The sequence below is a fragment of the Geotrypetes seraphini genome, chromosome 6 (genome assembly GCF_902459505.1).
Source record: "Geotrypetes seraphini chromosome 6, aGeoSer1.1, whole genome shotgun sequence".
In the NCBI taxonomy this organism is placed as follows: Eukaryota; Metazoa; Chordata; class Amphibia; order Gymnophiona; family Dermophiidae; genus Geotrypetes; species Geotrypetes seraphini.
Window position 1 is genome coordinate 45,231,180 of NC_047089.1, and position 21,685 is coordinate 45,252,864.

A 21,685-nucleotide genomic window follows, 5' to 3' on the forward strand; every position below is an offset into this window, starting at 1 on the left:
AGGAATTGGGCTTGGGCTGATGCTCTATATCAGTGGTTCTCAACCCTGTCCTAGGGGACCCCCCAGCCATTCGGGTCTTCAAGATATCCCTAATGAATATGTGAAGTGGGCCAGCCTAGCAAAAGCTCTGAGGCTGCCCGGCCTAGCAGATGCTGGACAGTGAGCAGGTAAGGGAGAAGGGGTACTACTGAACAGGGGGTAGGTAAAATGAACGGAGAAGGGCTACTGTTGGACAGGGGGAACAGGGAAGGGGTGCTGCTGGACATGGGGGAGGTAAAAGTAAGGGAGAAGGGAAACAGACAGGGGGCAGAGAGAAAGAAAGAAATGCCTAAGTCTACAGATCTATTCTAGCACCCGTTAATGTAACGGGCTAAAAAACTAGTAGGGGTATAATGGACGTCTTGAGTGTTTAACATCTGCTAGCGCGCTTAGTGCCATTTGATGAATTTCCCCCTTAATGACTATATAAATAAAGTTAAATGCATTAATAGAATAAAATACAGTTCACAATTAAAATTACAGAATGTATTCTGCATTATTTTTCTGTACTTTTAGGTCTTGGACAAAACACTTTAGGTTTGGGTTTGACCTTGGGGACACCTGCAGCTGCATCAGCCTCAGTCAGTGAAGGACTTGGTGGTATAGATTTTAGTAGCTCTTCGGATAAAAAGAGTAAGTTTTAGCAGCTTTTGTTGAACTTTTGGAAAGTTTGTAAGTTATGTTATCTTCAGGTCTGCTTTTCAGGATATTCATTATGAACATGCATAGTGTTTGTATACTAAGTTCCTAAATATGCAGTCTTACACTTTTTGTGTGTGTGTATGTGTATATATATATAAATATATATATATATATATATATATAATATATATTATCCCAGGACAAGCAGGCATGATATTCTCACATGTGGGTGACGTCATCTACGGAGCCCCAGCGCAGACAGCTTTTCAAGCAAACTTGATTGAAGTTTCAAGTCTGCTACACTGCACCACGCATGTGCATGCCTTCTTGCCCACTAGAGGGCGCATCCCCACCTCGTGGTCCTCAGTTCAGTTTTTTCCGCGGAGCCAGAAGCCCTGTGGAAATTGAGCTCCTGTTTTTCTGCCTTCTGACACCGCGTCTGGGTTGTTTTGCTCGGTCGCTGTGCTTTATTTGTTGTTTTCCTTCTTAGTCACGTCGTTTATCGTCGAAAAAAAAAAAAAAAAAGTTTTATTTCTTCCGTTCGGCTCCGGGGGCTTCCGGGAGCTGCGGCCGCGGGACGTCGTTCGTTCCCGGCCCCTTTTCTTTTTCATGTCCCGTCCCTTGACGGGCTTTAAGAAATGCACCCGGTGTGATCGGTTGCTGTCAATTTCCGATCCGCACCGGTGGTGCTTGATTTGCTTGGGTCCGGAGCACCCTACTGACTCCTGTGAGAGGTGCTCCACTTTTCAGTCCAGAGCGCTCCGCCGACGCCGTGCCCGGATGGCGGAGCTCTTCTCTGCAGACCCCGCGGTGGGGAAGGCCTCGACGTTGGCCTCGGTTTTGGCCCCGGCCTCGGCCTCGGGATCCTCGCCGCGTCCCTCGACTTCATCGAAGCCTGCTGCACCGACAAAGCCTTCCTCGGGTAAGTCCCCGCTTCCCTCCTCAGCTCCGGGTTCGGCGAAGAAGCCATCCTCGGGCTCTTCGACAGCGGGTGGGTCGGCCTCGGCTCAGCCCAAGGTTGGCAAATCTAGTGCCCCGAGGGAATACTCGAGACCGAGGTCGCCCTCTAGGGAGCACCCCCCGGCCTCGGACCTACCGGCCATGATGGGGATCCCGGCCTTTCAAGACTTGCTCCGAGCGTTGATTACCTTGGAGCTGTCCGGAACCATCGAGCAGCTGCAGCAGGCTTCGGCCTCGACTGCGCCGGTCTCGACAGCCCAGGCTTCGGCGACCTCGGCCTCGGTGCCCTCGACTTCGGGTGCCGGTCCGGCCCCGACCTTGCCCTCGACTTCGACCTCGGAGGCCCAGCCTGAGAGAACCGTTAGGCCTAGGGACAAGGTGCGTCGGGTCAGGAGGATATCCTCGTCCTCTTCTTCGAGGTCTTCCCGGGGCTCCTCGCCCTCGGGCCGGCCTCGGGCGAGGCGTCGTCCGAGGAAACCCAAACGTTTTCGGGGTTCTCCTCGGAGGCGTGGCCGCTCTTCGCCGCTCGAGGGCGAGACCTTGCGTGTCTCGGAGCTCCGCCTCGACAACCCAAGCCTGATTCGTTCCCCCGCGAGAGGGGGTTCGAGAGACTCTTCCCCGAGACGGAGGGGGCGCGCCTCGGTACCTCGGACCCCCGGGGTTTCTCCCAAGGGCTCTTCGGGGCACAGGCGTTCCCTGACCCCTTCGAGGTCGTTTGATGTGGCCTCCTGGGGATCGGGGTCTGGCAGGGAACCGCGGTATTCCCGCGAGGCTTCCCCCTTCTGTTCGGCGGGGAGATCTCGGACCCCCTCACCGGCCGCCAGAACATCCTCCTTCTCCAGGTTCGTGCAGGATATGGCACAAGCCTTGGGGCTTGACTTAATGGCGGGTTCTCAATATACTAAAGAGTTCCTAGAGGAGCAGGATCTTCCTACTCCCCCGAGGGAAACTCCTCGCCTTCCCCTGAATAAGGTTCTACATCAAACCTTCCTTAAGAACTTGGACTCCCCTCTTACAATCACTGTGGTGCCGTCGAAGATGGAGTCCAAATACCGGACCATTCCATCTAAAGGGTTCAATAAGCCTCAACTCTCCCACCAGTCGTTGATTGTGGAGTCTGCGCTTAAAAAGACTCAACCCTCCAGAGTCTCGGCGGCGGTCCCGCCCGGAAGGGAGGGGAGGACCCTGGACAAGTTTGGTCGTCGCCTCTATTCTAATTCCCTCATGGCCATCAGGGTCCTCAACTACGCATTTACGTTTTCATCCTATTTGCGTAGCATGGTGAAGGACCTACCTCAGTATCGGGAGGTTATGCCTCCTTCCCATCGAGAGGGGTTTGCCACATTTATGTCCAATTTGTCTCAATTGCGGCTGTACCTGTTCCACTCTGTGTACGACGCGTTTGAGCTTGCTTCGAGGGTCTCGGCCTTTGCGGTGGCTATGCGCCGGCTGGCCTGGCTCCGTACCCTCGATATGGATCCTAACCTACAAGAACGCCTGGCCAATTTACCATGCGTGGGTTCTGAATTTTTTGATGAATCATTGGAGGCGGCGACCAAACGTTTGTCGGAACAGGAGCGCTCCTTAGCCTCCTTGGTCCGTGCTAAACCTCGTGCCCCGCCGCAAAAATCTTTCCGGCCGCCCCCGAGGAGATACCCGCAGAAGTCTACCCCTGCATTTTCTAGACCTCCGGCACGGCGCCCTCCCCAGCAGGGTAGAGGGGGACAGCCGAAACCTCCGGCGCAGGGAGCGTCCAAGCCGGCCCCGTCCTTTTGACGGACTGTGCGGATGGGGGCAGGCCCCCTCCGCAATATCACCGGACCCCCTCCCAATCGGGGGCCGACTCAGGTCCTTTTCTGTGGCTTGGACCGAGATTACATCCGACGCATGGGTGCTCCGGATCATCTCCGAGGGCTACTCGCTGAATTTCTCAGCCACGCCGCCGGACCATCCACCCGGAACGTGTCCGTCCAACCGCAGCCAACTTCCCCTTCTCCTTCTAGAGGCCAGGGCCTTATTGAGCCTACGGGCGGTGGAACCAGTGCCCCCAGAACAACGGGGAATGGGGTTTTACTCCCGTTACTTTTTGGTCCCAAAGAAGACAGGGGACTTACGCCCCATTTTGGACCTCCGAAAGCTCAACAAATTCCTGGTCCGGGAGAAGTTCCGGATGTTGTCACTTCCGGTTTTATACCCTCTTTTGGAGGAGGTGGACTGGATGTGCTCCCTAGACTTGAAGGAAGCTTACACTCATGTTCCGGTGCATCCCGCTTTCCGCAAGTATTTACAGTTCAGGGTGGGAGATTGGCACCTTCAATATCGGGTCCTCCCATTTGGTCTGGCTTCGTCCCCTCGAGTCTTCACGAAGTGTATGGTGGTGGTTGCGACAGCTCTGAGATCCCAGGGGCTTCAGGTCTTTCCCTACCTGGACGATTGGCTCATCAAGGCCTCCACCAGAGAGGGGGTTATCTCAGCGACCCGACAGACTATCATCTTCCTTCAACGTCTGGGGTTCGAGGTGAACTTCCCCAAGTCTCAGTTGAACCCGACTCAATCCATTCAGTTCATCGGAGCCTTGCTGGACACAGTTCGCCTCCGTTCCTTCCTTCCTCCTCCTCGGTTGCAGGCACTGCTTCGATTGAGTCACCAGGTTTCGCTGATGCCCGCAGTTTCGGCTCATCGCATGTTGGTGCTCCTGGGCCACATGGCGTCGACAGTCCATGTCACTCCGTTCGCCCGATTGCACATGAGGCTTCCTCAGTGGACCTTGGCCTCCCAATGGCGTCAGGAGTGCGATCCACTCTCTTGCCAGATAAGGGTAACTCCCTCTTTGAGACGCTCGCTCCGTTGGTGGACAAACTCTTCCAATCTTTCAGGGGGTTTGCTCTTTCTCGTTCCGCCGCATCGCAAGGTCCTGACCACGGACTCCTCGGAGTACGCGTGGGGGGCTCATCTCGACGGTCTGCGGACCCAGGGTCTATGGTCGGAGGAGGACCGTCTTTGTCACATCAATGTGTTGGAGCTTCGTGCCATTTTTCTGGCAGCTCGAGCGTTCGGCCACCTGCTCCACGACCAGGTAGTCCTCGTACGCACGGACAACCAGGTGGCGATGTATTATGTAAACAAACAAGGGGGTACGGGTTCTTGGGCCCTGTGCCAGGAAGCCCTGCGCCTTTGGGAATGGGCGGTCTCCCAGAACATCTTCCTACGTGCGGTTTACATCCAAGGAGAAAAGAATTGTCTCGTAGACAAACTCAGTCGTCTTCTCCAGCCGCACGAGTGGTCGCTAAACTCCCGAGTCCTACGCGAGGTCTTCGACCGCTGGGGGACCCCTCAGGTGGATCTCTTTGCTTCCCCGGAGACTCGCAAACTGCCCCTCTATTGTTCCCGGATGTACGCCCAGGACCGTCTCGAGGCAGATGCCTTCCTTCTCGACTGGGGAGAGAGATTCCTTTATGCGTTTCTTCCTTTTCCTCTGATAATGAGGACGTTGGTTCATCTCAAGTCCTCCAGAGCCACTATGATTCTCATAGCACCACGTTGGCCTCGTCAGCACTGGTTTTCCCTGCTCCTTCAACTCAGTGCCAGGCAGCCTCTACTTCTGCCAGTTTTTCCCTCTCTGCTGTCTCAGAGTCAGGGTTCGCTGTTACATCCCAATCTTCAGTCATTACATCTGACAGCTTGGTTCCTTTCCCCCTGACTTCGGCGGTCAGGGAGGTGTTGGAAGCCTCGCGCAAGGCCTAGACTCGGCTTTGTTATTCCCAGAAGTGGACCAGATTTTCTTCCTGGTGTGCCTCGCACCATCTGGACCCGAGTTTGGTTCCGGTGTCCTCGGTTCTGGAATATTTGCTGCATTTGTCCAAGTCTGGGCTGAAGACAACTTCCATCCGGGTGCATCTTAGTGCTATTGCTGCTTTCCATCGGCATCTAGAGGGTCGTTCTCTCTCTCTTCATTCTCTGGTGGTTCGTTTCATGAAGGGTTTAGTTAATGTTAATCCTCCTCTGAAACCTCCTCCTGTAGTTTGGGATCTGAATGTGGTCTTGGCTCAGTTGATGAAACCTCCCTTTGAGCCAATGGACAAGTCTCTTCCTAAGTTTCTCACTTGGAAAGTGATCTTTTTACTTGCGCTCACGTCTGCTCGTCGAATTAGTGAGCTTCAGGCTTTGGTTGCGGACCCGCCCTTTACTGTGTTCCATCATGACAAGGTGGTTCTTCGCACCCATCCCAAATTTCTACCTAAGGTTGTGTCTGATTTCCACCTCAATCAGTCTATTGTCCTTCCGGTGTTCTTCCCGAAGCCCCACTCCCATCCTGGTGAGGCGGCACTTCACACGCTGGACTGTAAGAGGGCGTCGGCTTTTTATCTCCAACGTACCAAGTCTTATCGGAAGGTTCCTCAATTATTTTTGTCCTTTGATCCTAATAGGCTGGGACATCCTATTTCCAAGCGCACCTTGTCCAATTGGCTAGCTGCTTGTATTTCTTTTTGCTACGCTCAGGCTGGTCTCACGCTCCATGGTCGAGTCACGGGGCATAAGGTCCGGGCTATGGCAGCTTCTGTTGCTTTCCTCCGGTCTACTCCTGTGGAGGACATATGTAAAGCTGCCACTTGGTCTTCGGTTCATACGTTCACCTCCCACTACTGTCTGGACACTTTGTCCAGAAGCGACGGCCGGTTTGGCCAGTCGGTGTTACGTAACCTATTTTCCTAAATTGCCATCCTCCCACCTGCCCTTTTTTGGTTGGCTTGGAGGTCACCCACATGTGAGAATATCATGCCTGCTTGTCCTGGGATAAAGCACAGTTACTTACCGTAACAGGTGTTATCCAGGGACAGCAGGCATATATTCTCACAACCCGCCCTCCTCCCCGGGGATGGCTTCTTTGCTGGTTATGGAACTGAGGACCACGAGGTGGGGATGCGCCCTCTAGTGGGCAAGAAGGCATGCACATGCGTGGTGCAGTGTAGCAGACTTGAAACTTCAATCAAGTTTGCTTGAAAAGCTGTCCGCGCTGGGGCTCCGTAGATGACGTCACCCACATGTGAGAATATATGCCTGCTGTCCCTGGATAACACCTGTTACGGTAAGTAACTGTGCTTTTCCTTGTATTCACTGTGCTACTAGACTGCAAGTTAAACCAAATTCTCATCCTGATGAGAAGACTTTGATTTCTTAATTTCCAGCTGTTATAAATAAGCAAACAAGATACTTAAATACATAGTGTCCAGGAAAAAAAACAGGATCCCCCAACATTTTTTCCCAGATAACCGAAAAACAAATGTACTATTAAAAAAATAAATTACTATTGTCAGGTATTACTGCAAAATGCAGTACATAAGAATAGCCATACTAGGTCAGACCATTGATCCATCTAGCCCAGTATCCTGTTTCCACAGTGGCAAATCCAGGTCACAGGTACCTGGCAGAAACTCAAATAGTAGCCACATTCCATGCTACCGATCCCAGGGCAAGCAGTGGCTTCCCCCATGTCTGTTTCAATAGCAGACTACAATGGGATTTAGTACTTGGGACTTTTGGTCTGCCCCAGTATGGCAATTCTCATTTCTTTTATGTCCCTTCCTGATTCCATACGTTAGGTGTTCAATCCCAACCTGTAATCTGGGAGTTGCAGAAATCCAACACTTTTCTGAGTACATGCTCCACCCCTTAGCCTGAGAGCTAGCAAACATATCCAGTTACAATATCTGCAAGCAATCTTTTGTAGTTGCGCTTGTATTTTTGCTTAAAATTTTATTTTGCGGTGCCTTCAGTGCTTTGAGACCCCTTCCGGGTGGTCCCCAGTTGGAGGAAAGGATGCAGAGAATCTCTGGTGGATCTGTGAAGTCAGCCTGTTGTGTGCTACCCTTCCTAAACTCGAGGCCCCTTCCCCTGGGAGTTTGCTTGCCTGGTGACCTTGTCACAGATTTTAAGCGCAGGCTGTATGCGTCTGGAGTGAAACCCACCTGGGTTTCAAGACACAGACTGCTTTTCCCACTCCCAACCACATGAGGATCTGTGGGAGCGGAGGTCATAGTCGGTGTCTGGCTGACTGACAGTCTGAAGATCTTCAACTCTGATCATTTGGAGAAGTTTCTGAGGCAGAAATTTTTTTCCTCCCCTTAGCTACTTTTTAAAACTACTGACAGGCATGGCATTGCAGAACTGTGAGTAACCCATTATTTCCTATGGGAACTTTGGGGGTGGCTTGCTGACAGTTTCTGAGGTCCCCCACCTCCCCAGACCCAAATCGCTATTTTTTATCTTTGGATTTTGTTTATTTTTGCTTTTTTTGGCACGAATTCGTTGGCAGCAGCTATCTTGGATTTTATCGATCTTTTTCTCAAAGTTTTATTTATGACTCAATGCCCCTCGATTTGTCTGGGATGGACTCCCCAGCCCCTAATCTGCTGGATGTGTGCATCGATTGCACCAGATTGGTGCTGGATCAGCGACCATGTACAGCGTGTCATAGCACGCAGGGGGGAGGGGGCGGAAGTTTCAGAATTCACTACCTCTACATACTCTAGGGCTGGGATCCGACCTGGGTCTGTGACTTCAAGAAAAAAATATTGCTCAGCAGTCCTTCTGGAGTCTGGCACAAAACGCCTGTGTTCCGAATCTGGGGACTCTTTAGGTGGGGCACATGTGCCTCAATAGACCCCTGCCATGGTTGAGGGGTGTGAATTTTTACCGGAATTTATTTGGGTGTTCTGTGGACCCTGCTCATTTGACACAGCCGGTGGGTGCAGCGGGATCTCAGGTGGCGGAGCTTCCTGTTCAGGAACCTTCTCGTCCTGCAGTAGCAGACCTTGATTGCATTAGTTGCCATTCGGATATTATGCCTCTACTGTCTTATAAGATACTACAAAAAGGCAGAATAGTTAAAGGTTCAAGAAAGGGGTCGCTCTAAGGCTTTCATTCGTTTTTTCACCCTAATTTATTGTTTGATTTGAGTTGTGAGTGTTTCCACTTCATTTAATTATTGCACACATTGGGGGCCCAGTGATGGTGTGCGGGTTGGGGTTTATGACCTCTGCCTGTTTTGTGAAGCATTGGAGCTTGTCTCCCGTTGCTGCTCGTTCACGCTGAGGGCACCCCATATATACAAAATATTTTGCTGTTTAGTGTGGTAGGGTATAACAATCCCTCTGAGCGACCCCTTTCTTGAACCTTTAACTATTCTGCCTTTTTATAGTATCTTGTTTAGGCTGTGGCAGTTTCTTTTGGAGTGTATTTTGTTTTGGTCTACTGTCTTATGGCACTGCTTCTATTTTGGATCTGGCTGATACCCTTGCTGACACTAGTCAGCTTGACCACCCTGAGAGTCTGGATTTGGGTGGTGACCCTTCTGTACGCTGACTTTTTAAGCATGGTTCTGTTCATCTCATTGCTGCTGATCTGAAAGAGCTCAAATTGGATTCTCCACCTTCCACTTCTCAGGCTTCATTCATGGACCGCTCTAATGTGCTGTCTTCCTTTTTTTTTTTTTTCAACCTATCTGCAGCTTCTTGGGCTGGTTACGGAACAGTGGGACTCTCCAGAGAGCTCTTTCTGGTCTAAAGCTATGCCTAAGCTTTATCCCCTGACACTTGATTTTCAGCAAAGTTTTTGAACAGCCTAAAGTGGATTCCACTGTAGCACATGCACAGCTCTAACTAGTGATCTGGGAAGGATGCTTAAGGATTCTCAGGATTGCCGGTTGGACATTCTGTTGAAAAATCTTCTAGAAGTAGCGTCTTTGGCTATCAAAACAGCGGTGGCTGCTTCCTTCATGGCATGAGCCTGTCATTCCAGATTGCATAGTGTTTCCTCTGCAGACATACCTGCCTGTCCTCTGCTGGTAATGGATGGTGTAGAATAGATCATGTAGTGGATGCCCGTTATGATCTCATTCAAGTTCTTAGTAAGGTCTCTGCTTATGCAGGGTCTGCGTGCTGGTTTGTTTGGATCTGTCATTGGGCAGGGGACTCTGCCTTGAAGGCTACCTTGAGCAGACTTCCTTTTAAGGCTCAGCTTTTTTTTTTTTTTTTTGTAAAGGTCTGGATGACCTCATGACCAGTGTTGCCAAGCACTGCCCTAAGTCTCCCTGTGAACAGGTCTCGTTGGTCAGCGGGAGGGGTATATAGAAATTTTTGTTCCTCCCATAGGTTTCGTCAGAGCTCTGCGGGATCTTCCTCCCAGAGATATTCCCAGTGCTGTTGTTCTCATTACAGCAGTTCTAATTCCAGGCAGCCTCAGGCCTCCGGTTCCTGAGCAGTGGATGCTCCTAAGAAGCCCCAATGATGCCAGGAGTCAGATGGAGCTTCCTCATATCAGAGGTCGCCACCTCAGTTTTAACAGGAATGGATTCCAGTTTCATGTGACCACTGGGAAGGGGTCTCGAGGTACTGAAGCCACCGAGAAAACTAAACTTTAAGCAAAAAAAAATAATAAAAAGAAGCAGAGCAACTGCAAAGACTTCTGAACAGATTGCTTACAGAAATTGTAACTGGATATGTTTGCTAGCTCTCAGGCTAAGGGGGTAGAGTATTTGCTCAGAAAAGTTTGTGGATTTCTGCAACTCCTGAATTGCGGGTTGTATCTTCTATCATTTTGTTCTTTATAATAGTCTCTACCATTTTGCTTGGCACTGACGTCAGACTCTCTGATCTATAATTTCCCGGACCACCTTTGGAACCCTTTTTAAAAATTGGTGTTATGTTGGCCACCCTACAGTCCTCTGATATTATGCTGGATTATAAAGAAAAATTCACAAATTACTAACAATAGCTCTGTAAGTTCATTTTTCAGTTCTATCAGCATCCAGTCCAGGTGATTTACTACTGTTCAATTTATCAAATTAACCCATTACATCTTCCGGTGTTACAAAGATTTGTTTGAGTTTCTCTGATTCATCAGACTTGAATACCACTTCTGGCACCAGAAACTTTCCCACATAAGAATAGCCTTACTGGGTCAGACCAATGGCCCATGAAGCCCAGTAGCCCATTCGTACGGTAACCAATCCAGGTCCCTAATACCTGGCCAAAACCCAAGGAGTAGCAACATTCCATGCTACCGATCCAGGGCATCTTCCTCGGTGAAGACCGAAGCAAAGAATTAATTTAATCTCTCCCCTATGGCCTTGTCTGGGCAAGTCACTTAATCTCTCCATTGCCCCAGGTACCACAGTTAGATTGTGAGCCTGCAAGACAGATAGGGAAAATACTTAAGAGTACCTGATTACTATTCAATGTATTATAACTACTTTGGGTGAATATATGGTTACCAGAAAATACATGGCACGTTCTACCTTTTGATGTTTTTGATATCCTTGGCAGTCTGTCACCACGCGCGGGCAAACATGGCTCAGAATCTCAGATCCAGACGCCAATGTTCAGGACAATCTCTCCAACATACCCTCTATAGAAGATGATTTGTTTGGGGATTGTATAGAAGAGGCCACACACAAAATTGAAATCCATACTGACTGCATGACCAGCTTGTCTTTCATTAAATCAGTTCAGTCTCGGGCACCCAGGAGATATTCTAGCACCTTCAAGTGCTCCACTTACTATTCCAAGCAGAGATATCGCCATCTTCTACATCCACTTGACCCAGGCAGCAAAGACAACAAAAGACTTCTGCACAGACTCTGTCAAAAGCCGGTTAATGTAGTGTATCTATATTTTCAGAAGACTTTGACAAAGTTCCTCAGAAAATCATGGGATAGGAGGCAATGTTCAATTGTGGATTAAGAACTGGTTATCAGACAGAAAATCGAGGTTTGCATGGCCATTTTTCTTACTGGAGGAGGATAAATAGTGGTGTGCCGCAGGGATCTGTGCTGGGACCGGTGCTATTTAACTTTTTTATAAATGATCTAGAAATTGGAACTATGTGCAAGGTGATTTAAATTTGCAGATAACACTAAACTGTACAAAGTTGTTAAAACACATGCGGACTGTGAAAAACTGCAGGAAGACATTAGAAAATTGGAAGACTGGGCATCCAAATGGCAGATGAAATTCACTGTGGACAAATGCAAAATGATGCAAATTGGGAAGAATAATCCAAATCATAGCTATCAGATGCTAGGGACCACCTTGGGGGTCAGCGCTCAAGAAAAGGATCTGGGTGTCATTGTAGACAATACGCTGAAGCCCAATGTGTGGTGGTGGCCAAGAGGACAAACAGGATGCTAGAAATTATTAGAAAAGGGATGGTTAACAAGACTAAGAATGTTATAATGCCTCTGTATTGCTCAATAGTGCGACCTCACTTTGAGTACTATGTTCAGTTCTGGTCTCCTTATCTCAAAAGATATAGCAGCACTAGAAAAAGTTCAAAGAAGAGCGACCAAGATGATAAAGGGGATGGAACTCCTCTCATATGAAGACAGATTAAAAAGGTTAGGACTCTTCAGCTTGGAAAAGAGGTGGCTAAGGGGAGATATGATTGAAGTCTACAAAATTCTGAGTGGAGTAGAACGGGTAAAAGTGAATCGGTTTTTGTTGTTGGGTTTTTTTGTTGTTTTTTTTTAGTGCATCAGGATTTACAAAGACTAAGGGACATTCGATGAATTTAGAGTAATACTTTTAAAACCAATAGGAGGAAATATTTTTTCACTTGGAGAATAATTAAGATGTGGAACGCATTGTCAGAGGATGTGGTAAGAGCAGTTAACGCAGCTGGTTTTAAAAAAAGGTTTGGACAAATTCCTGGAGGAAAAGTTCATAGTCTGCTGTTGAAACAGACATGGGATGGTAGCATGGAATGCTGCTACTATTTGGGTTTTTGCCAGGTACTTGTGACTTGGATTGGCCTCCACAAAGATGAGATACTGAGCTAGATGGACCATTGGTCTGACCCAATAAGGCTATTCTTATGTAGCTGGATTAGAGAGCTGCACGGGAACGGGGACGATGGGAATCCTGCGGGACCCTCGGGTTCCCCCTTCGGGTCACGGGGATCCCGTGGGGACGCCCCCTAGGGTCACGGAGATCCCGTGGGGATGCCCTCTAGGGTCGCGGGGATCCCGTGGGGATGCCCCCTAGGGTCGCGGGGTTCCTGCGGGGTTGGATGTACTCGCGAGGCTCGTCTTCTCCCTACCTGCCCTGCCGCAGCACACAGCCGATCGGAAGTCTTCCACGATGTCAACGCTGACATTGGAGAGAGGGCTTAAGCAAAGCCCTCCCTTCCTCCGACGTCAGCGCTGACATAGGGAAGACTTCCGGTCGGCTGTGTGCTGCGGCAAGGCAGGTAGGGAAAGGCAGTGGCGTACCAAAGGGGGGGGAGGGGAGGGCGGTCCGCCCCAGGTGCAGCCTTAGGAGGGGGGGTGCACAGCCGGCCAGGTTCCCTTACCTTTGTGGCGCTTCCCCCAACCGACCGACAACAGGCCCAGTCCGACAAACCTCCCTGCCCTGTAGCCGCGAATCTAAATTACCTTCTTACAGCAGCTTCAATACTCCAGCTGCTGTAAGAAGGTAATTTAGATTCGTGGCTACAGGGCAGGGAGGTTTGTCGGACCGGGCCTGTTCTGTGGTCGGGCGGGCGGGGAAGGGCCACAAAGGTAAGGGGCAGGGAGAGAGAAAGGGAGGAAAGATGGAGTGGAGAGGAAAAGATGCTTAAGGGAAATGGGTAAAACTGAGGGGGGGAGAAAGACGCTGAAAGCACTGGGGAAGACAGAGGGGGGAGAAGGACGCTGAAAGCACATGGGGAAGACAAAAGGGAGGAGAAGGACGCTGAAAGGATATGGGGAAGACAGAGTGGGGAGAAGGATCCTGAAAGGACATGGGGAAGACGGGGGGGGGGGGGGGGGGGAGAAGGACGCTGAAAGAACATGGGGAAGAAAGAGGGGGGAGAAGGATACTGAAAGCACATGGGGAAGACAGAGGGGGGAGAAGGATACTGAAAGCACATGGGGAAGACAGAGGGAGGAGAAGGACGCTGACAGGACATGGGGAAGATGGGGGGGAGAAGGACGCTGAAAGGAAATGGGGAAGAGAGAGTGGGGAGAACATAAGAAACGCCTTCACCAGATCAGACCGAGATCCATCTAGTCCGGCGATCCGCACATGCGGGGGCCCATTTAGGTACTCCTTTATGGAGACCCGGATTTACAGTTTGGCTGAAAAACTACATAAACGAACCCAATCTGTCTTACAGTGCATTCCGTAAATCGATCAAAACCGCCCTATTCGCAAAATTCATTGACTAAAACTGCCCCCTCCCTCACTAGGACCCTCCCTCACTAGGACTCCCTCCCCGTAAATGCCTTTTCTTTCTCTCAAGAAGCTCCTCATCTATTCAGATATGAACTCCAATTCATATGTAAGTACTAAGCATTCAGGTATTCATTACCCATAGAACTCCAATTAGCACGTAAGTTTCCCATTTGACTATTATATCGTATTTAGAATCATTGTATGGTATTGTATTTAGTCTTATCGTATTGAATTGTATTTAGACTCACTATATTGTACTGTACTGTATTGTATTTAGACTCACTGTATTGTATTGTATGTAGACTTATTGTATTGTATTAATCCTTTTGTTATTCGCTGAATGTCCAGCCTTCTTACAATGTAAACCGCCTAGAAGTCACCTGACTATGGCGGTATAGAAAAATAAAGTTATTATTATTATTATTATATCCCTCAATATGATATGCAAGAAGGTATGCATCCAACTTGCGCTTGAATCCCAGTACAGTAGTCTCCTCCGGGAGTGCATTCCAAGCATCCACCACGCGCTGTGTGAAAGAAAACTTCCTGACATTTGTCCTGAACCTGTTGCCACTCAGTTTCAGGCTATGACCTCTTGTCCGTGCCACTTGTGAAAATGTCAGTAATGCTGCTTCTTGGTCTATTTTATCAAATCCTTTTAATATTTTGAAAGTCTCAATCAAATCCCCTCTCAGTCTTCTCTTCTCAAGGGTAAACAGCCCCAGTTTCCTGAGTCGATCTTTGTAGCTCATATGTTCCATTCCTTTAATAAGTTTTGTGGCTCGCCTCTGCACTTTCTCCAGCATTGTTATATCCTTTTTAAGGTATGGAGACCAGTGTTGGACACAGTATTCTAAGTGCGGTCTGACCATTGTTCTATAAAGTGGTATTATAACATCTTCCGATCTACTCGTAATCCCCTTCTTAATTATGCCCAACATCCTATTTGCTTTCTTCGCCGCTGCCACACACTGTGCCGATGGCTTTAGGGTACTGTCAATCAGTACCCCCAAATCCCTTTCCTGTTTGCATTTTGCTAACTTGACTCCCAACATCTTATACTCATGTTCCTTGTTTTTCTTTCCTAGATGCATCACCTTGCATTTGTTAATGTAAAGTTCATCTGCCACTTTATCGCCCACGTTTCTAGCTGGTTCAGATCTTTCTGGAGGTCCTCGCAGTCCCTTTGAGAGCCAACCGCCCGACATAGTTTTGTATCATCAGCAAACTTTATTATATTGCATGTCGTTTCCTCTTCCAGGTCGTTTATAAAAATATTGAACAAGATAGGCCCAAGAACCGAGCCCTGGGGCACGCCGCTGGTCACTTTCTCCCAGACCGAGAATTTCCCATTTATGCTAACCCTTTGCCTTCTGTTTTCAAGCCATTTGCCGATCCATCTGTGTACTTCTCCTCCTATTCCATGGCTTAGTAGTTTCTTCATAAGCCTTGCATGAGGGACTTTGTCAAACGCTTTCTGAAAGTCCAAGTAAATTATATCCACAGGTTCTCCACTATCCATTTTTTTGTTCACTATCTCAAAGAATTGTAGTAAATTTATCAGACATGATTTCCCTTTCCTGAAGCTGTGCTGACTAGCCCTTATTAGATTGTGGTCCTCCAAGTGTTGTACAATGTTCTCCTTAATTACCGTATTTTCGCGGATATAACGCGCACCATTGTAAAACGCGCACAGGGGTATAGCGCGCAGAAATCACGATGATATGTACAAAAACTTTTCTATACCGCGCTCAGGCATATAACGCGCATGCTGCCCGACTCTCCTTTCGCTCTCCCCGACTCTCATCTGGTTGCCCCGACTCACCCTGACTTTCGGTGCACTGCCCCGACTCTCCTCTGGTTGCCCCGACTCACCGTTCACCCGCCCTGACTTTCGGTGCACTGCCCCGCCTCTCCGTGCCTGTCCCCCTTGAAGTCCTGTCCCCCCTTGAAGGTCTGCCTGTCCCCCCTTGAAGTCCTGTCCCCATCCTGAAAGCCTGATGCCCCCCCTCGACGTCCGATTCTTCTCCCCCCCTCGGCAGGACCACTCGCACCCCCACCCCGAAGGACCGCCGACTCCCCGACAATATTGGGCCAGGAGGGAGCCCAAATCCTCCTGGCCACGGCGACCCCCTAACCCCACCCCGCACTACATTACGGGCAGGAGGGATCCCAGGCCCTCCTGCCCTCGACGCAAACCCCCTCCCCCCAACGACCGCCCCCCCCCCAAGAACCTCCGCCCGTCCCCCAGCCGACCCGCGACCCCCCTGGCCGACCCCCACGACACCCCCACCCGCCTTCCCCGTACTTTGTGTAGTTGGGCCAGAAGGGAGCCCAAACCCTCCTGGCCACGGCGACCCCCTAACCCCACCCCGCACTACATTACGGGCAGGAGGGATCCCAGGCCCTCCTGCCCTCGACGCAAACCCCCCTCCCTCCAACGACCGCCCCCCCCAAGAACCTCCGACCGACCCGCGACCCCCCTGGCCGACCCCCCCACCCCCCTTCCCCGTACCTTTGGAAGTTGGCCGGACAGACGGGAGCCAAACCCGCCTGTCCGGCAGGCAGCCAACGAAGGAATGAGGCCGGATTGGCCCATCCGTCCTAAAGCTCCGCCTACTGGTGGGGCCTAAGGCGCGTGGGCCAATCAGAATAGGCCCTGGAGCCTTAGGTCCCACCTGGGGGCGCGGCCTGAGACACATGGTCGGGTTTGGCCCATGTGCCTCAGGCCGCGCCCCCAGGTGGGACCTAAGGCTCCAGGGCCTATTCTGATTGGCCCACGCGCCTTAGGCCCCACCAGTAGGCGGAGCTTTAGGACGGGATGGGCCAATCCGGCCTCATTCCTTCGTTGGCTGCCTGCCGGACAGGCGGGTTTGGCTCCCGTCTGTCCGGCCAACTTCCAAAGGTACGGGGAAGGGGGGTGGGGGGGTCGGCCAGGGGGGTCGCGGGTCGGTCGGAGGTTCTTGGGGGGGGGGCGGTCGTTGGAGGGAGGGGGGTTTGCGTCGAGGGCAGGAGGGCCTGGGATCCCTCCTGCCCGTAATGTAGTGCGGGGTGGGGTTAGGGGGTCGCCGTGGCCAGGAGGGTTTGGGCTCCCTTCTGGCCCAACTACACAAAGTACGGGGAAGGCGGGTGGGGGTGTCGTGGGGGTCGGCCAGGGGGGTCGCGGGTCGGCTGGGGGACGGGCGGAGGTTCTTGGGGGGGGGCGGTCGTTGGGGGGAGGGGGTTTGCGTCGAGGGCAGGAGGGCCTGGGATCCCTCCTGCCCGTAATGTAGTGCGGGGTGGGGTTAGGGGGTCGCCGTGGCCAGGAGGGTTTGGGCTCCCTCCTGGCCCGATATTGTTGGGGAGTCGGCGGTCCTTCGGGGTGAGGGTGCGAGTGGTCCTGCCGGGGGGGGGGGATGTATCGGACGTCGGGGAGTCGGCCGGGCAAGAGGGCTTGGGCTCCCTCTTGCTCCGATCGTGGATGCGGGTGCGGGTGGGAGCGCGTGCGAGCGGTCGTTCGGGGTGGGGGTGCGAGCGGTCCTGCTGGGGGGGTGAATCGGGCGTCGGGCGGGGTGGGAACTATGTTTAAAAACTTTTGTATACCGCGCTCAGGCATATAACGCGCGAGGGGTATGCGCGGTACGTAAAATCACGTATAACGCGCGCGTTATATCCGCGAAAATACGGTAGTGTTTCAATTATCTTCCCTGGAACCGATGTGAGGCTCACAGGTCGGTAGTTTCCTGGCTCCCCTCTTGATCCTTTTTTGAAAATTGGGATGACATTTGCTATCCTCCAGTCTTCTGGTATTTGCCCAGTTTTAATTGACATGTTAGCTACGGTTTGTAGTAGTTCGCCAATTTCCTCCTTAAGTTCCTTTAATACTCTTGGATGAATTCCATCCGGTCCAGGGGATTTGTCACTTTTTAGTTTGTCAATCTGAAAATAAATCATATCCAACGTCACATTCACTGTTATTAGGCTTTCCTCTATGCCTCCGGTGAATATCTTCCCTGTGTCTGGCATTATTGAAGTGTCCTCATTTGTGAAGACTGAGGCAAAGAATGAATTTAACCTATCCACAACCTGTTTGTCCTCTTTAATTGACCCTTTCCTTCCTTGATCGTCGAGAGGGCCCACTGCTGAAGGGAAATGGGGAAGAGAGAGTGGGGAGAAAACACTGAAGGGAAATGGGGAAGATAGAGTGGGGAGAAGATGCTTAAGGGAAATGAGGAAGAGAGAGTGGGGAGAAGACGCTGAAGGGAAATGGGGAAGAGAGAGTGGGGTGAAGATGCTGGCAGGGAAGAAGACAGAGATGCCAGACTATGGGGGGAGCAGAGGGAAGAAGATGGGTGCCAGACCAATTTGGAAGGGGGGAGAAAGGGAGAGGCACAGTAACAGAGCAAATGGAAGACGCAGAGAGAAGAGAGATAGTGGATGGAAGGAATTGAGTAAGAACATGAGGAAAGAAGAAACCAGGCAACAAAGGTAGGAAAAAAATTCTATTTCTTTTTTTTTTTTTTTTTTTTTACTTCAGGATAAAGTAGTATATTAGTTGTGTTGATAAGTTTATAAACATTAGAGGCTCTGGTAGAAACCCGTTTACAAAGTATGTATTCTTCCCAATTAATATTTCCAAATTAATAAAGTCTTTTTGCTTATTTGTAAATGGGGTTCTACCAGAGCCTTTAATTCAGTAGCATAATTAAATGAAATAACTATTTCTGAAGTTTATAGGGACAGGTAGGGATGGAGGGATTCCTCGCAGGGACGGGTGGGATTCCTCACGGGGACGGGTGGGATTTCTGTCCCCGCGCAACTCTCTAACCTGGACAACTGGGTTAATCAAGGCCCCTACAAGCTCATCAGGCCATGAATGCAACAGTTAATCTCCTGGAGCTTTTCAGATTTAGTTGACTACAAGAAATCTCATTTGCAACCCACTCAAATTCTGGAGTTCACTGGGACATTTCTACACATGACTCAGGCTCGGGCCTATCTCCCTCAACAGAGGACACTCATTCATATCTGCCAGATAGTCTACTCTATTTAACAAGTCACATCATGCCAAATGCTGCGCTTCCTTGGCCACATGACCTCTAAAGTACACATGACTCTATTTGCCTGTCTGCATCTCAATGAACCCTAATGGGCACACTTGACACATTAGTCTCAAACCACTGGACTACTATACCAATACTTACAGGTGACCTCATCCCTTTGACAGTCCTTTCAGTGATGATACTTCCATGCTTGACTGGGGATCCCACCTCGTCAGCTTCCATACCTAAAGAACCTGGAGTCCTCACGAGAAAACTTTCCACATCAGCCTTCTCAAGCTTCATGCAATCTGCAGTGCTTTGTATATATATTCCAAGATTGCCTTCTCAATCAACTAGTACTTATTTGAACAGACAAAGTAGCCATGTACTACATGAACAAACAAGGGAGTACAGGTTCTCGCCCACTTTGCCAAGAAGCAAATCAAATCTGTTCTTGGGCGATTCTGCACAACATATTCATGGAAGCAGTCTACTTGGAGGGAATCAAAATATCTTAGCAGACTTCAACAACCTTCCTAGTGGTCACTTATCCATTGTGCATCCAATATTCAAGAATTGGGGAACCTCAGAGGTAGATATCTTTGCTTCCCCTCACAAACACTTCCACTGTTCCAGACTCTGCACTTCCAATCGCATGGAGTCAGATCCCTTTTTCCTTGACTGGTGAGGCAAATTTCTTTATGCTTCTCTCCCCCCCCACCCCCCAAATTGATCTAGTCGGGAAGACTTGACTCAGACTTTGACGTGCACAATTGCCAGATTTATGAAAGGACTCCGGTAGTGACTTCAGTAGTTTATTTGCGTTCAGCTCCCATTGAGGACACCTGTAAAGCAGCCACCTAGTCCTCAGTCCACAACTTCATATCCCACTACTGTTTGCAGAACCACTCCGGACGGGATAGTCAATTCAGCCAAGCAGCTCTACAAAATTTACTCTCTGCTTAAGAGGCTAACTTCCATCCAGCCCTCTTGATTTCACCAGGATCATGGTAGTTGTTAATAACCCTCTTCTCAGAGGCTTGATCCTGACAGCTAGGGAGTCCCACATGTTAAAATATACTGCCTGCTTGTCCTCGGATAAAGCATAGTTACTCACCTGTAGCAGGTGTTATCTAAGAACAGCAGGCAGATATTCTTACAATCTTCCCACCTCTTTTAGTTGACTACTTTGCTTTGTTACTGAACTGATGGTCCTGCAAGCAGATGGTGGGACAGGAAGTCACTAGCAGGCACGCAATACCGGTGGTCTTAAAGTTTAAAATGACAGTACACTTTTTGACTGACTGTGCGCTGTGTTCCGTGGATGACTTCACCCACATGTGAGAATATCTGCCTGCTGTCCTTGAATAACACTTGCTATAGGTGAGTAACTATGCTTTCGTGAATGTCAAACATTCTTAACTCATCTCTTGATATTGTGTGTTATCCAGGTTACTGACCTTTAAAGCTTTACAATAAAACTGTTAATTTAATGTGAAATATATTTGTTTTTTCAGGTGATAAAGCAGGAATAAGACCAGAGTAAGTTTGTTAGTCTTCTTTCTTTCATTTTTGTGTAATTTGATCTTACTATTTAATGTGTTTTCAAGATTGTTATACCTTGCCTGAATCAAATGCTAAAGATGAACCATCCCAAAGAGTTTCCAGATGGTGTGTCCGGCATATAAAGTAGGAAAATCTAAGCAGCATATTGCTTTGCAAATGAAAAGGGCTGCATAAAATATTTAGACTTTTCTTTGTTGCCTCTGAAAGGATATAGATAGTTTTCTTTCATATTGCTTCTTCTCTATGCAGTTGGGTAAGTTCTCAGAGCTGAAAATTGCCTTTCTGTTCAGATTCCACAGGTTTCATAGCATATGCACGTGTAGATACAGGAAAAAGGGATGGGGCAAGGGGAGACAAAGTATGCAGTACAGTCTGTTTAGGTTTCTTCTACTGGTAGGAACACAGAGGCTGTCCCTACCCTGTAGAACAGTACAGTGGTGCCTCACACAACGAACTTAATTGGTTCCAGGAGCAAGTTTGTTATGCGAAACGTTCGTTATGTGAAACGCGTTTTCCCATAAGAATACATGTAAAAAAAAATAATTCGTTCTGCAGCATAAAATATGCTAAGATGACATAAAAAAAGATAAATTTTTGGTTATTATTTTTATTTAGATACATCTAAAAACATAATTGTTTTTTAAAACAACACACATTTTTTAAATTTAAAGACAGACTAAGTAGAGTCTAATTTTACAGTGAGAGAGGGCAGAGTCTCAGCGGCAAAAACTGGGACTTAACTGTTCATTTTTTTTTTTTTTCTACCGTGTTTCCCCGATGATAAGGCAGGGCCATCAAATAAGACAGCCCCCCCTTTTTAGAAAAAAATGTAAAATAAGGCACCCCCCCGCAAATAAGCCACCCACCGATACCTGCGCTTACCCGAATCGGGTGGTACGGTGGGTGACTCCGTGTGGTCCCTGGCACCCCCGACACGATCGGGGCAAGAGGGAGCTCAAGCCCTCTTGCCCCCCCGCCTCCCCGACACGATCGGGGCAAGAGGGAGCCCAAGCCCTCTTGCCCCCCCCCGACTCCCCGACACGATCGGGGCAAGAGGGAGTCCAAGCCCTCTTGCCCCCCGACTCCCCGACACGATCGGGGCAAGAGGGAGCCCAAGCCCTCTTGCCCCCCCGACTCCCCGACACGATCGGGGCAAGAGGGAGCCCAAGCCCTCTTGCCCCGCCGATTCCCCAACTCCCCGACAATATCGGGCCAGGAGGGAGCCCAAGTCCTCCTGGCCACGGCGAC

At 49.7% G+C, this 21,685-nt stretch overlaps 1 protein-coding gene across 2 annotated transcripts in view; it reads left to right on the forward strand.

Moving 5' to 3' along the window:
- Positions 1-21,685, forward strand: part of NUP58 (nucleoporin 58) — a 157,448-nt gene that overhangs the window by 49,442 nt on the left and 86,321 nt on the right. For both annotated transcript variants that reach the window (XM_033948332.1, XM_033948331.1), the window contains exons 5-6: positions 556-672; positions 20,389-20,413. In XM_033948332.1, coding sequence (XP_033804223.1) covers positions 556-672; positions 20,389-20,413 — 142 coding nt within the window. The remainder of the gene's footprint in view (positions 1-555; positions 673-20,388; positions 20,414-21,685) is intronic.